Source organism: Erigeron canadensis, chromosome 9 (genome assembly GCF_010389155.1).
Source record: "Erigeron canadensis isolate Cc75 chromosome 9, C_canadensis_v1, whole genome shotgun sequence".
In the NCBI taxonomy this organism is placed as follows: Eukaryota; Viridiplantae; Streptophyta; class Magnoliopsida; order Asterales; family Asteraceae; genus Erigeron; species Erigeron canadensis.
The window spans coordinates 13,946,729-13,962,646 of NC_057769.1; the positions used below are offsets into that span (position 1 = coordinate 13,946,729).

General features: G+C 30.6%; 1 protein-coding gene across 1 annotated transcript; it reads left to right on the forward strand.

The window, feature by feature from the left end:
- The first annotated feature begins 359 nt into the window (after nucleotides 1–359).
- LOC122580802 (CASP-like protein 1B2) lies at nucleotides 360–3,128 on the forward strand. Its single transcript, XM_043752965.1, has 3 exons — nucleotides 360–562; nucleotides 1,617–1,740; nucleotides 2,804–3,128. The coding sequence occupies exons 1-3, from the start codon at nucleotides 363–365 to the stop codon at nucleotides 3,044–3,046; spliced, it is 567 nt and encodes a 188-aa protein (XP_043608900.1). The 5' UTR covers nucleotides 360–362; the 3' UTR covers nucleotides 3,047–3,128.
- The last annotated feature ends 12,790 nt before the right edge of the window (nucleotides 3,129–15,918 follow it).

A 15,918-nucleotide genomic window follows, 5' to 3' on the forward strand; every position in this document is an offset into this window, starting at 1 on the left:
TTAAGTCCTTTTAGAATATAAACTCTCCTTCAAAACAAACCCATCGTAGTTTTATACTTGGCCAAAACTCCAACTTTAGATGAGCAATTTGCACCTAAGACAAGTGATTGATGATGACATGAATTCCTAACAACTATCACCAATATATACTAGTGTTTGGTCACACCCTCCTTGAATAAATTACTTCACTATACTTAACTTGCTACACATGCAATTGATGCAGTTCATCATCCAAATCATCATTATATAAACCTTGTGTCCTTGTGTAAGCAAGTATATAGATATAATTGCACTGTATAAAATTGGTCACTATTATATATATCCATTTTCTTCTACATTGTTGGCTAAAGTTAAATACCAACATGACTGGGGAAAAGGTTAAGTGTATTGGAAGGTTAGGAGTGATTATATTGTTGAGAGTTGTAGCATTATTTGCAACAGCTACTGCTACAATTGTTATGGCTCTTAACAAAGAAACACACACTTTCGCGGTTGCTACAATAGGAAATAGTCCAGTTAAGATCGCTCTCACGGCCAAGTTTCAACACACTCCTGCAAATGTGTAAGCTTTTCTTTCTCCTCTTTGCATGAACAGATATACATGAATGTTGGCATGATGTTATTTAGTAATATTTGGGGTTAACCTATTGTCTTTTATGATAAAGAACAAAGTTCATATTTTGGCATGATGTTATTTAGTTTTATTTGGGTTGTTTAGAATTAATATATAGGATTTAAAAAGAAGAAGGAAAAAAAACCTCTTAAAGGCTATTTCCAATGCTTAGCCGTCGTTGAGCTGTCATATTATATCCTTATAAATTTCTACACATCTTTATAAATCCTTCAAATCCTATCATTTTATGTCCAACCTTACAAACATCCTTACATATCCTTTACCTCCAACTAAAAACAAAAATATATTAGGTAAGGACAGATAAGGGCATGCTTTTAGGTAAGGGCATCCTTTAAAAAATCCTTAATTTTAAATAAGCTTCAACGACAAAAAAAATATTTAAAGGCACCTAGGACATCTAAGGCCAATAATCCCATTAGAGATAGCATAAGGTGGTGAAGTGAATGAACAATTGCTTTAGGCCCAACTGCCCATGATTGTAAAGGCCGGCCTCATAATAACCTTAAGGTGGTGAATCAGTGAATGAATAATTGCTTAGGCCCGAGATTGTAAAGGCCCGGCCTCAAAATTATCCTATTCGTGTCACGTGTCTGATTCCTTTTACGATCTAATTTTCTGAAGTTAAATATAATACTACTTTTTTTTTTTTTTTTTTTTTTCAAGTTTAAAGTTCTACGGAGTATTTCAGAACATATATGTCATAAATATAGATATAAATATAAATATAATGCTTGCATATATTATATAATCGATAGAATGTCGTTTAAAAAAAAGTTAAATAATTAGATGAAAATCATATATTCATATCGATTTCTTATTGATAAATTGCATTAAAAAGCTCAAATTTTTATATTTCTATAATTATGTTGCAGCAAATGTTGTGGATCCATAAAAAATCATATGAAGTTATCATCTCCCTATCTTCTTCATGTATGCATGCATGCTAATGCTACTAATATAAGGTTACTAATTATTAATGCAGAATGTTTGTAATAGCTAATGGGTTAGCCACTCTTCATAGTCTCCTAATGTTACTACTGACTTTTGTTAACCACAAGAATGATTTCAAAGGCCTACGGTTTGTAATCGTAGCAGCATTGGACATGGTAATTCTCAATCTACCTCTGTCATATGATATTCTAAGGTGTATTATTAAATTTGTTTAACTTCTTGCAAAATGATATAGGATATTTTATTTTAGTATATGTATAATATCCAGCTAGCTATCAATTGATTACGAAACTTAATATGGATAGATGCATAAATTAAATAGACGCAAACTTTGGTCATATATACTAGTTGAAATAACTCGAGGGATAAAATTAGATGATCTCAACCGTTAAATTAAAATCGAAGATCATGAATGATCATCTTTAAATCATGACCTTTGATTTTAATACAACGTACAGTTGAGAATCCTCCAACTTAACTAGTCAGGTTGCAAGAACTTAAGTGGATCTTAATCCCAAAATTACCATTAATAAAAACATCGATAACGTGACAGTTACATGAATGGTGTGGCCGTTTCTTTCTTTCGAACATCAGTCGATATGCAACGTCAGAGAAATCTCACCATATAATGGTGAAGTCTTGCACATACCATAGACAATGAGATGTTGACCAAGGGCTGTTATAAATATTCGAAGGAAAAAACTCCAAGACTTGTCATCCCTAAGGATCGAACTCAAGACCTTGGGTAAAACCTGAGATGCGTCTAACCAGTTAGACTAGTCATCATTAACAATGTTTTTTTATATGGATGGAAAATATATAAGACTTGAATTCTATTAACAGTAATTTTGATTTTGATATATAGATAGATCGCTTCACATAACCAAATTTCGTTTTCCATTTTTGAAATTTATCCTAAACCAATAATTCCAAAATTATGTAACGTACCTACAATGGTTATTGAATAGTTCTCAAATGAAGGGCGTATATCGTATATGATTTGAGTGATTGTTTATGATAGTACTCCGTTTTTTTTTTATTGATAAAATGTTTATATAGAAAAGAAATATAAAGGGAATAAAGTGCTTTTAGCTTGACGGTATTTGAGTTCGAGTTCAAGTCTTATGGTAGTCAAAATGTATAAATTAATTAGTTCATGATATTTGAATAGTTTTCTTGTCTATATGAATATCAATCTCTTGTTGGTGATGATTTTAGATCACAATTGCAATAGTATCCGGGGCAGCAACCGCAGTTGCTTTCATGGGGGAATTAGCCAGAGATGGCAACTCCCACGCACGATGGAACAAAGTATGTGACAATTTTGATCGATTTTGCGACCAAGCATCCGGGGCCATGCTTGCATCTTATATCGGGATCTTGTTCATGATGCTTGTAAACATGCTCAATGTCTTTGAACTTGGAAGATTTAATACTTATAAGAACTCTATAGTTGCATGATCAATAATGTATGTTAGTCAAATACAAGTGTGATATATGTTGATTGTTGAAAACAAACTTTGTATTAATTATTTGAAGATTTCATTTGTCAATCAAGTTGTTCTAGTTCAATTCATCCAACCAATTTTCGGTTTAAGTTCTTTTTATTAGAAAAGGTCTATCTTTTTAGTGTTTTTTTTCTTTAATGAATACAACTTTTATTACCTCTATAATTAAACCCATGTATTTATGCGTAGATGATGGGTATACATATACATACAATACATAATTCGCAAGTATATAGGAAAAAGTTTTACTCCTTTTCTTCTTCATTAAAATTTTTCACATTTATATCTTCTTTTTATAAGCATTAAGTAAGTGTGCATCTACAAACCTAAAAACAAATCACAACTCCACTTAATTAATTTGTGTGGACGTGTGGTCATTGCTTCTTTTGAAATCCATTTTTTTGTGTTTCAGTCAAAGTTTTAATATAGTTTATTACTAGTATTTTTATTTGTTTTAGACTTTTACGCTTTTAGCTGTCTCAGCTCTTTGCATGGAAAGAAGGAACACACAGGAGCATCAATTAAGGCCTTTAAATGGTTGTAAGCTTCACATCGCATTGATGATTCAATTGTTTCAGACTTCAAGCTCAAAATGGGTATATGGCAGGCTTTCATCTTCTCCATCAGAACATGAAAATAGGCATTTTTCTTTTCATATTATATTCAAAACTCGATTAGTACATTGATCGATTAATTGCTTTTAGATATGCTAGCTGAAAATAGTCATTATTTGTCCTCTTATATGTATTCAAAGTTTCAAACCTCTTCCATCTTCTCCACCATTAATTAGACCTCAAAATGGATAATATTTGTCCTCATGTATTCAATTAACCCAACTAACCATTGGCATACATGAATTATGATGTAGATGAGACTTCATTCACCCTTGATAAGAAGAAGTCCACCTTCACTGCCACCCATCACCAAAAAAAACCATCACCTCTATTAATCCTAAAAACAAAACCAAACATCACCACCCATAGACCAAAAGAATGAAAGTTGATAACATAGAGAAAGCAAAATACGTGGAAGACGAACAAGATAAGCCTTCTGTTATCCGATTGCAGTATCGGAAACAACAAGCAGTATGTATAAGAGGCATGGGAATGAGGGACTGGTGTTATCACTACATTTCCTAGCTTTTTGATGATAAATGCGGGTGAAATGTGTTTCCGTTGCTTAGGCTATGCATTAGTCTTCATTACTGTATCGGAAACACATTTCTCCTACATTTAGCATCAACGAGGGCTTGTGGTGAAAACACCACTCCTGAACCCATGCCTCTCACCTGGTGCTTGTGGTATTCATCTTGTTTGTTTTCCACGTGTTATGCTTCCTCAATGATAACAACTTTCATTTTTTTGGTCTAGGGGTGGCGATATGGCCGGTTTTATTTTTTTCTAGGATTAGAGGTGGTACGTAGTTTTTTTTGGTGATGATGATAGTGGAGGTCCGATTCGTATAAAGGCTATAATGAAGTCTCATCTACTTCATAATTCATGTATGCCATGGGGTTGGAGGAAAACTGAGACCCATCAAGACGATGCCCTTTTATTGGATCCATGAAGATGGGTCCTTCTAAATACGTAAGTAATTAACTCCGCCCATATACTCATAAGAATGATGAGATTATATATCCGGCAAATGTTGAGGGACGAGCTTTTGTAGGCCATGGTTATAGTTGGGATCGACAATTGTTTTTTAAGCGAGAAGGAGAATGAGTATTTTCATTCCACTTGAAATTTTTTTTAAATAGGAAAAAAACTCTTAATGGCGACGAAGGTTGGGGAAAAAGAGATTTTAATTTGGCCAATAAGTAAGCATCGACTATTTGATTGGCATAGAAGTAATAGAATTATGAGGTTGATGCTTTTTCTCTGCTAAAAACTAAATAAATTATAGTAGTAATAGTACTAAATTACATGTTTACAAAGATCGATTTCATTTGTATTTGTGTATTATTTTATGTTTATGTATGTATATATATATATATATATTGTGAATTGCTTGGTTAACTAGTCGATCATTGTTAACTCATTCATCAGTTTGATCGATGACTAGATAGCATATTGTTGAAACTGGAACCAACATATACTTCAGAAGCAAACTTGGTCATGATCAAAATGGTTTTAGGACACTCCAATTTCATTTATGGTAAGAGATCGATATATGCTGCACTATTTAAACCTTGCAAAGGGCAAAGCCCATTGAACAAAGTGATCTGTAACTGCGAAGCAGCATTGTCCCATTACCAGTAATGTTGGTTCGTTATCTAAGCGAATTATACAAGAATAATGAAGGGAATAAGTTACTACCTATTGATGTTTCATGTTGTTCAAATAAAACCCATTAACAACGTTTCCTAAAATGACCAAGAATGACATTAAGACGTGTATCAAAATGAAGATAAATTTGATTATGTTATGAATGTTTATAGAATGGATGTCCATAACCTTTAAAATATATGTCATGCATATTAGGAGATTACGACTTGAAAAAAAAGTTACGATTGTACTATAAATATATGCGAGATAAATATACAGAATTCTCCATTCTTTGTCTATCTTCTTGTCTTGTTTATTGTTCTCTCTTTTCTTACAACACCAGCACGATATTTCATCATCATCATAAATATCCATGTCTATTAAACTATTTTTTTAATTATCTTTGATGGATGTTTATTGTTTTCTTTTATTAATTATATAAATATATATATACTAGATTATTTTTCCGCGTAATACGCGAGAAATACTTATAAATCTGTTAAAATGTTAATATTTGATAAACCAATATTTTGACAAATATGATTAAGAGATGTTAAAATGACAAGGGTATCAATTTTAAATAAATTCTATTGAGAAGACTGAATTTGTTATTAAATCTTATGACAAGGCACCAGGGTAAAAGAAAATTATGTCAAATGCCTCAAGCTGATTTGCTACACAGTCCAAGGAAAAAAATAGCTACAACGTGTTCTATTCTCAAAAAAAACAAAACAAAACAAAACAAATACAATATAATAAAAGTCATAGCTAGTTGCATTGTTATCCTAAAATTGTACATTATTGCAATATTTTATAATGACCACCACCAAGTAAATATTTTTATCCTTACATATAACAAAATACAGTTTTCCTAACTAATTATTAACCCACTAAAATGTTCAGTTTTATTGAAATAAAGTTTGATTTTTAAGTCTTATCAAATTAAAAAAAAAATTTAATTTTTTTTAAAGGTGTGGATCATTTGCTCGCAACAGGAGATCTAGTTTACGTTGTCTTAACCAGGTCTGTGCTAAAGAGCCCCCTCACCCTCAATACCTAGCAGGAGGATAAACTCTCAGTTAAACCGCCCGAATGCACGATATTTAATTGATATAAAATCATGCCCCATCTGCAGGACTCAAAAACTTCCTTGACATTCTTTTAATTTAGATTACTTATTAACTATACTCTTTTTGTAATAGATATAGAGGTTAATATAATTTATAAAAACATAACGATAACTTTTACATTTCATGGTCAATATTATACGGGTATCTGTTTAAAAATAATATATGGTCTTGAAAATTAATTCATATTTAAAGTTATTAACTACTCGATATTTTATAAGTAATTTTAACTTTAAGCTAATTAAACTAAAATTATTAATATAAGATACATTAGAAAAAAAAACAAATTCTAATCAGGTTAGCTTTTAGTTTAAAGAAATCTTAACCTTTAAACTTAATCTTAATTTTAATATGATACTAAAAACATCTGACCTAATAACTATTGACCAATTATCGCTCTCAATTACTCAAATTAATTATCGCTCTCGATTACAATTTGTGAACAATGTTACGGGGTGTTTGGTATTGCGTTTACAAAACAAATGTTGCATTTTCAAAAAATATTATGTGTTTTCAAATTTTGAAAAGCATGTAAGTACATGCTTTTTCAAAATTGCGTTTTCATAGCATATAATCATATGCAAACAATTTTTTCCAGATTATTTGTGTTTTATAAACGTAATAACCAAATAATTACTTCAAAACGTAATCACAAACACCCTCTTAAAAGCTATAATCAAAGTCTTCAACATTATTTTATTATTATTATTATTATTATTATGGCCATAATGGCAGGCATACATAACCTAGCCATAATGGCAAGCATACACAACCTAGCCCAAAGTGTTGGATACAGACACGGATTTAGCTTGGGAGGTCGTGTAGGCAGCCACCTTAACCCAATTTTGATACAATGTAACTTTTTTAATTTTAATGACATATTTTGAATTTGTTTTTGAAAAAGAATATTTAACTAAAAAAAATACATATAAAGCACAAAACTAACGTTATAAATTTGTCCCTTTAAAATGTATTTTTTTTCTCCGTCTCTGGATGGATATGTGTTAAAGTTATATTTTTGGACCTGTTACCAACATAGGTAATTAACTTTAGCATACCGAAGGTTCCTTAAATTAAGCTTTTTGTATGCTTATATGATAGATTATGTCAAACACAAAATGAAAAGAATTTATCAAAATAACAGGTAGCTAGTGGGAACAACTTTAGATATGGGTAAATCAAAATTGGATGTGAGCGATTGGATAGCTAAAGATGCGCTAGAAGCCTAAAATAGAAAAGATTGGGGACAGGAGTAAGACTTTGTTTTGGCACGACTCCTCTCGCGATCAAGTTTCCACGCTTACAACTTGGAGCATGTTAAGGTTAGGGATACATGGGAATTGGGATGGGTTAAATTTCGGTATAGGTCATGGAGTCAACGTATTATTGTGAATGTGGGATGCATAAAATGTGTGTTACTATTACATCGAAATGGCCTAGCACTTTGAATGGCTTGGAATAATAAGTTTCATTTTCTCAATCTATTTTGATTTTAGTTTTCACTTTTTTTACTTTCTTGTTAGTTTTTTTAACGACATATTATTTTAATTTTATTGTTACATTACACGAATATATAAGATGAAATTGAAGATTCTTGAAAATACTCTAACCCCTTAAATCTAGGAAATCAAATTCGAACCCATTTTAATTCTCCCAAAGTGAAGACATTATCAACGGGATTATTCCTTCATTTCGAAGTTGTTTTATTTTTCTAATTTGGACGAGTTCATATATATTTTTATATTAGATTGGGGTCGTGCAATGCAGCGGTAACGGAGACGGTGATGATGTGTTTATTAACGTTAAAGTAATTTCATTGTGGTCGGAGATGTGATAAATTGTTGTATGAGATATGAAAGAAGGGAAGAGGGGGACAAATTTTGAGTTAGGGTTTTAGTTATGCGCTTCTGCGTGAGGCAGAGACGGATGTTGAATTTTTATTAAGGGCATTTTAGTAAAAGTCTATAAAATATAAATAAGGATGCATTAAAATGAAAGGTAAATGTGGTATTTTAAGTTCTTAAATTTAAGGAGGCGAAATGGGAGTTTGTTTTATAAAAGAATATAGATATAGATTGTCTTATAGTTTTCTTTTCATATATGCGAAGTATATATACAGTTATTATATATACATATATATGACCGTGATTTTTTGTTATAAGATTAAAATTTTGGGGATGTTTTAGTTTATTTTATACTTAAAAAATACACACACAAGATCAAGCCGTATAGTTTTCCTTTAGCATATAAAATTAAAAACTCACATAGTTTAGGGACTAATATATAATTTCAAACTATTATAATGGGTTTATAAAAAAAAAGAAAAAAAAAGAAATACATGTACTGTGCTTCTTCCTCATGAAAACTCCCACCTCAAAAAACTCCATTGAAACATGAATCTAAACTTTATTTTCATTTTCTAACTTCATCATCGGTAGATAATATCTAAAAAAATGATGGAGATTACAGTTAAAAAAAGAATTAGACAAAAGGGGTTGTAGGAAGAAAACAAAACGCGTTCTAAATGCAACAGGGCACGATATTTAAGGAAGCAGAACACCCCCGGGATCGAGATTGGGTGTTCTGGGGGCGTTCCGAGTGAAAAAATCGAGAAGGAATGGGCTACTCCGTTCACAGTCTGATACCTAGCTAGATACGTCATACGTGGGATATATTTATAATAATATAAATGCATAGATACATGAAAACTGAGATACATAAATGCATCTGCAAGCTGTTTCATATCGTCATCTTTTCTAAAAATCAGGAAGTACAATAATGAATAATGATATAAGTGTTAACCTGCTACCAAAGTACCAAGTATCAACTTTAATTTCTCATCTTAACATCTTAATTAAATATTCAATTTGGTATATTTTTTTCATCAGTTTTACAAAATCCCATGCCTCTTATTTAAACTTAAAAATAAATCACGGCTCCAAGTAATTGCTTCCTTTAAAATTCATTTTTTGTGTTAAAGTCGCTATGAAATTTAGTTATATATTTTATTTTTCACTTATTTTAGACTTTTAGCTGCCGTGTTCCCATCACACTTGACTTCTAAGCTCAAAATGGGTATATGGGGGCTTCCATTATTCCATCATAACACATGAAAACAGGCATTTTTCTTCTCATGTATTCAAACTCATTACATTATTGATGGTTCCCATCACATTGATGATCCATTCAATTGCTTCACACTTTTAAGCTCAAAATGGTATATGGCAGGCCGCTTAGGCTTCCATCGTCTCCGTCATCCGACCTCAAAAGGTATGATACTTGTCCTCATGTATTTAAACCCAACTAACCCATTTGCATACATGTATTATGGAGTAAATGAGACTTCATTCACCTTCTTTATAAGAAGCACTCCACCATGACAAAGCTGGAAACTTTTTCGCATGAGGGCAAACTAAAATTTTTAATTGCGACGAGTATCTATTTGAACCAAACTAAATTTATTTAAACTAAACTTGACGTGTTTTAACAATATATTAAAAATAAAAATTCATAGTTACATAAGAGATAGGAAGAAACAAACAGTTAAATGGAAGGCGGAAAGGTTATCATATGTTTTAAGAAACACAAAAATACTTTAACTTAAAAAGAAAAAATTAAGGTAAACTTTATTATATCTATATGATGATTTACGTACTGTCATCAGTGACATTATAAAGCAACCTTCTATTAATAAGTATATATGCTTTGAAGAATTAGCTAGCAAAGATTTGATCAAAATAAAAATAAATAAGGCAAAAAGCAAAATATTTAAGAATGCAGCTTGGAAGATTCGAAACCCAAATTCGAAACCAAAACCCCAACCTTAGTAGTTGATTCGGCTTCTAATAGGCTACAAGATGATTTTGTTTTACTAAACATCATTACTTATATAAATACATATATGTAGGGGCAAAAAATAATCCCTGAAATATATACGTTACGTTTTCAAAATTTAATATACATATCGTTGTTGTAGTTGTTGATTTTCCTTTTTAACTGCATGAAATGGTTCAAATAGTAAGATGTTTTCGATCTATCTTTTGTTATGCCACATTCATGAGCAGACTAATTGTATATTTTTAATTTGCAAAACGTTGAAGTTTGGATTAATATTTAACACAATGATCCAAGTTGTGTTAATCCAAGTTTTAGTCTGACCCTAAGTAATATTATGAAAGTAAATAAGTGGTAAGGCTTTGCTTGATTAGCTCACTTTTTGCATAGAAAAGCGACATGAGACATACCGGAGGCGAAAGAAACTTAAAATTGAGGTTATATATATATATATATGAGAGTTATTACGAGAACTAACAAAATATCGAGAACTATGAGAACTAATCAGGTCCATTAGATTTACTAGATCAACGGTTAATAATAATCAGTGGCATTCTTGTAAATAAAGGTCGTCCATATAATCAAATTACGTACGGAAGGGTAAAATGGATAGTAAAAAAGGATATAATAACACAATCATTTATTAAAACTATAAAATACACCATTGTGTTTCACTAAACATGCCGTGAAACTCTCCTAACCCTATTTTATGAAAATTCAATTCGTTTTAAAAAAAAAAAAAAAAAAAATCAGTAAATGAAGCAAACAATTCGTGGTGTTCGTTCAACAATTGTGTACACCAATTAGTCCACGGTGGGCACATTTGTGTACACTAGTTCATTTCGATGTACACATTTGTCTACACCAATCGGTTCACGGTGAGCACATGAGTTTGGATGTTATATATAATATATGTTTACACTAGTCGGTTCACCCGTGTTTGTACACAATTGTTTACAGCAGTCGGTTCACGGTGGGAACATTTGTGTACACAAGTCTGTTTCGGAAAACACGTTTGTGTACACCGGTCGGTTCACGATGGGCACATATGTCTTATATGTGATCGGGATATGGCACGTATATCATTTCTTTGTCTTTGGATCTATAAGTACACTTTCTGAAATTTGTAAAGCTTCATCTGAACATATAAAAATATGATACAACAAGCAGATAAATTAGCCCACCATTATTGACACGAAGAAGAATTATCATTAGCGGTGAATAAAATAGTGAACAAAAACCCATGAAAAGCAAAAAATAAAATAAATAAACAAATTTGGAAGATTTGGGTTGGGAGAGTCGTTTACGTTTTCATTTTTATGGTTTAGCTATTTAAATTAATCAACATAACTGATAGAGTAGAGATTCATGGGATTTTTTTTAGCTAATTGTTAATTATTTTAATTAATATTACAAAATTACAATACTATCCCTACATATAATAATAGAATAAGAGTTCTCATAGTTCTCGACATTTTACTGGTTTTCATTTTATCTTTTTACTATATATATATAAATATATATAGGGGTAACAAGTATGCTTCTGGAAGCACCCTACTTCCATGATTTTGTGAGGGGGGGGGGAGGGGGATTTTGTATTTATACGTGTAATTTTCATGGGGAAAGTTTGTGAGGAGAAACATGTTTCTTCCCTACTGCTAAAAGCATATTGGTTTTTCCCATATATATATAACTAGATTAAACCCGTCCGTTGGACGGTAATATTATAATAAACGCTAAAATTATAATAAGCAGATAATGTACATTAGTTTTTAATAGTCCTTAACCATTAAAGACTAACATGTAAATGTGATAAAGATATTAAGAAATATTATGGAATGATTACTGAATATTTTTTTAAATTTCTATTACACGTTTGGCAGTATAATTGACAAACAGATACAATAAAAATATGATATTGACTATGTCGATATTAAAGAATGTCCAACAAATTTACATAAAAATGGAAAATAATACACATTTAAAGACAGGTTGCTAGAAATCAACAATACAACACATAAGACACCCCAAATCCTTAAACAAAATCTGAATCATGGAATATATATATTGTATTAAGAAAATAGCTACCTTCGAAGGACAAAAGCTGCAATCTGTGGCATATGGCTCAAGCTGCAACCTGAAGCATAACATATCATACATGAAATTATATCATTCAAACTAAAAAGTAACATACTCCAACAATCTAAGAGTAGGCACACCTACTGTCCCTCTTTGATCTCCATGAGGCGTAACTCAAAATCATAGGACAATGCATTCACGGTTGTACCGATTCATAATTGATCAACCCGACTCTGTTACAGGCAAACAATAGAGGATAATAGGATTACTTAAATGTAAAACCCAATGATGCGGGGTGGCTATTACCTAAATGAGGGTTCCATGAATAATCCATCATGTTCAATGAAAACATCAAACACGGTAATTACTACTGCAACAAAACAAAACAATACACGAATGTGAAAACAGATAAATCATGCATATATGTACAACCAATAAATATACTAATAATTATGAAACATCTGTTAAAAAAATATATATGAAATATTAAAAACAAATTAATTAATAATAAAACAAAAAACCTACAAATAAATTATTATTATTATAATTTTTCTTTGTTGTTCTTCTTATTCGATCCAAACAAACAAACCTTAATCAAATATATATATATATATATATATATATATATAGGGTAACACTCCGGTGAGAACACTCTTAAAATAAGAACGGTGAGAACACCTTAAAAACATCATTTTGATGCATTAAAAGTCCATAAAACTAACATAGTGCATAACTAATTATCATTATTTAAGTGTTTAACAACACATTCATCTGTCAAAATCGAAATAATCATGTTTTTTGTTTTGTGCATCCATCTTGGATGCATATTTATCAAAATGATGCATCCAACAAAAAACGTGATTTTTTTGATTTTGATGAATCAATGTGTTGTTAAACACTTAAATAATAATAATTGGTTATGCACTATGTCAGTTTTATTGACTTTTAATGCATCAAAATAATTATTTTCAGGTGTTCTCACCGTTCTTATTTTAAATCTATTTTTGTTTGATTGTCCCCTATATATATATATATATATATATATATATATAAGGTTTATAGATAAAGTAGAAGCATCAAAAGAAATTAAAGGTAAAATAACACTACGATGGATTCTATAAGACAGGGAATTGTCATTATTTAAAGAGTTAATTACTGAAATGGTACCTCACGTTTGAGCCATATTACTGGTTTCATACCTTTCCTTTCGAAATTACGCTGATCATACCCAACGTATGCAAATCTCCACTCGGACCATACTGGAGGCTAACGCCGTCAGCTGGCCGTTAAAACCTCCCCCACGTGACTTGCACGTGAGGGGTAAATATGTAATATCGCGTTTCCTAATTACTGAAATGGTACCTAACGTTTGCACGATATTGGTGGTTTATACCTATATGTTTCTTAATTACTTAAATGGTACCTAATGTTTAGTTATTAATTTATTTATTTTTTATATTTTTTTAATTTGTTTTATTTTTCTTTTATAAAAATTCTCCAAAACTTGTTACAATTTAATGAAAATAGTCAGAATACACTTATAATCCACTCAAAAATAATACCAAATAGCTATTTCATAACAAAATATAAGTTTTAAAGTTCACGAATAACCAAAAATAACAATAAAGTGTAATAAAACAATTTTAAAAAAATTTGCGAGGAAATTTTTCTTTTTTTGAAAAAATTCCGGAAATACCGCAATGGTAATACCAGAAATATCCAGGAATACCAGAAATATCAACTGGTATTTATGGGTATTTAAAACATTGCTTTAAGCTTCGTGTCGCAGTAAATACTGACTTGTATTTCTGGTATTACCATTGCGGTATTTCTGGAATTTTTTCCAAAAAAAAAAATTTCCTCACAAATTTTTTTAAAATTGTTTTATTACACTTTATTGCTATTTTTGGTTATTCGTAAACTTTAAAACTTATATTTTGTTATGAAATAGCTATTTGGTATTATTTTTGAGTGGATTATAAGTGTATTCTGACTATTTTCATTAAATTGTAACAAGTTTTGGAAAATTTTTATAAAAGAAAAATAAAACATTAAAATAAATAAAATAAATTAATAAATTAATAACTAAATATTAGGTACCATTTAAGTAATTAAAAAACATATAGGTATGAAACCAACAATATCGTGCAAACGTTAGGTACCATTTCAGTAATTAGGAAACGCGATATTACATATTTACCCCTCACGTGCAAGTCACGTAGGGGAGGTTTTAACGGCCAGCTGACGGCGTTAGCCTCCTGTATGGTCTGAGTGGAGATTTGCATACGTTGGGTATGATCAGCGTAATTTCGAAAGGAAAGGTATGAAACCAGTAATATGGCTCAAACGTGAGGTACCATTTCAGTAATTAACTCTTATTTAAATTAGGGATTTAAGCGGCTGGTACAGAAGTGTGGAGTGATACACTGAATTAGGGATTAGGGATTTGATATATCTTCCTCCTTAATAAACCAATAATGAGGGACATCTAATATTTCTTTCTTCTTTTTTTTTCCTTTCCATTCAATAATGAATAATCTAATTTTGAAAAATTATGAAATCAAAACAGAAGCTCTAAAAACCTAATCCATTCTTAAAGCAACAATGGTTCAAAACTTTACTCCTCTCATATTCATCTAATTGATTAATTCAAAGTATGTTGAATTTGTAAATTTTTATATTATTTACTCTTTTTTTTTGTTAGATTAACGGAAGTAGTTTTTTATTATGAATTGGATTAACGGAAGTACTTTTTTAAATTATAAATTTTAATATAATTTTGGTTCATATAGATTTCTCATAATATGTAGCTTATAACTACTTTGTAGGGTTCATTGATTCCCACCTCCCCCCCCCCTTTGTATATATTGTTTATTATGCAAACATTAGTTATAGTTACTTCCTCTCTTTAATAATCAGTGAATAGAGGAATGATAATCAAATCTAATCTAATATATAACTAAAACATATTATGTTTAAGTTAATTGCTTCATTGTGTCATGGAAATCGATTTTGGAAACGCGATAAGTAATTATTGTTTTAGGTGATTGTAAATATCATTCATTTATCTCACTTTTAGGCTATGCAAACAACCATGACTCTTACATGTGTACTGACGAACGTATGGTTTTATGAATATTTCTTACTTAAAAGTTGGGTAAATATTTCACTTTGGGCATATTGTGTATAATACCTTCAAGATCTTTTTGGTCAATATTGTAGTTTTGTAGTATTAAACTGAGACATGTATATTGTATCCCAATTGGATGCTTCTTTTAGTTTTTAAATTAATTTTGACATCTATGCATCCTATACAGACGGTCTTATTGACCGTGGCTTGATAGTGGTACTTTTTAGAACCAAAAAAAATGTTTCCCTTAATTTTTATGTGTTCAAATTGTGCAGTTGTCTCTACAAGAGGAGGTCATCAGCTGGATTTTTTATATCGAATACTCTATATGAGGTCAGTGGTCAACTTCAGTATCTATCATTTAGTATGTGTTTGATACTCTATTTCATTC

What these genes read in the sequence shown, in the direction of transcription:
- LOC122580802 (XM_043752965.1), top strand. Translation starts at nt 363, where the DNA reads ATGACTGGGGAAAAGGTTAAGTGTATTGGAAGGTTAGGAGTGATTATA. An exon ending in CAACACACTCCTGCAAATGT is followed by an intron (nt 563 to 1,616) that starts GTAAGCTTTTCT and finishes TTATTAATGCAG; the next exon opens with AATGTTTGTAATAGCTAATG. An exon ending in TCGTAGCAGCATTGGACATG is followed by an intron (nt 1,741 to 2,803) that starts GTAATTCTCAAT and finishes TGATGATTTTAG; the next exon opens with ATCACAATTGCAATAGTATC.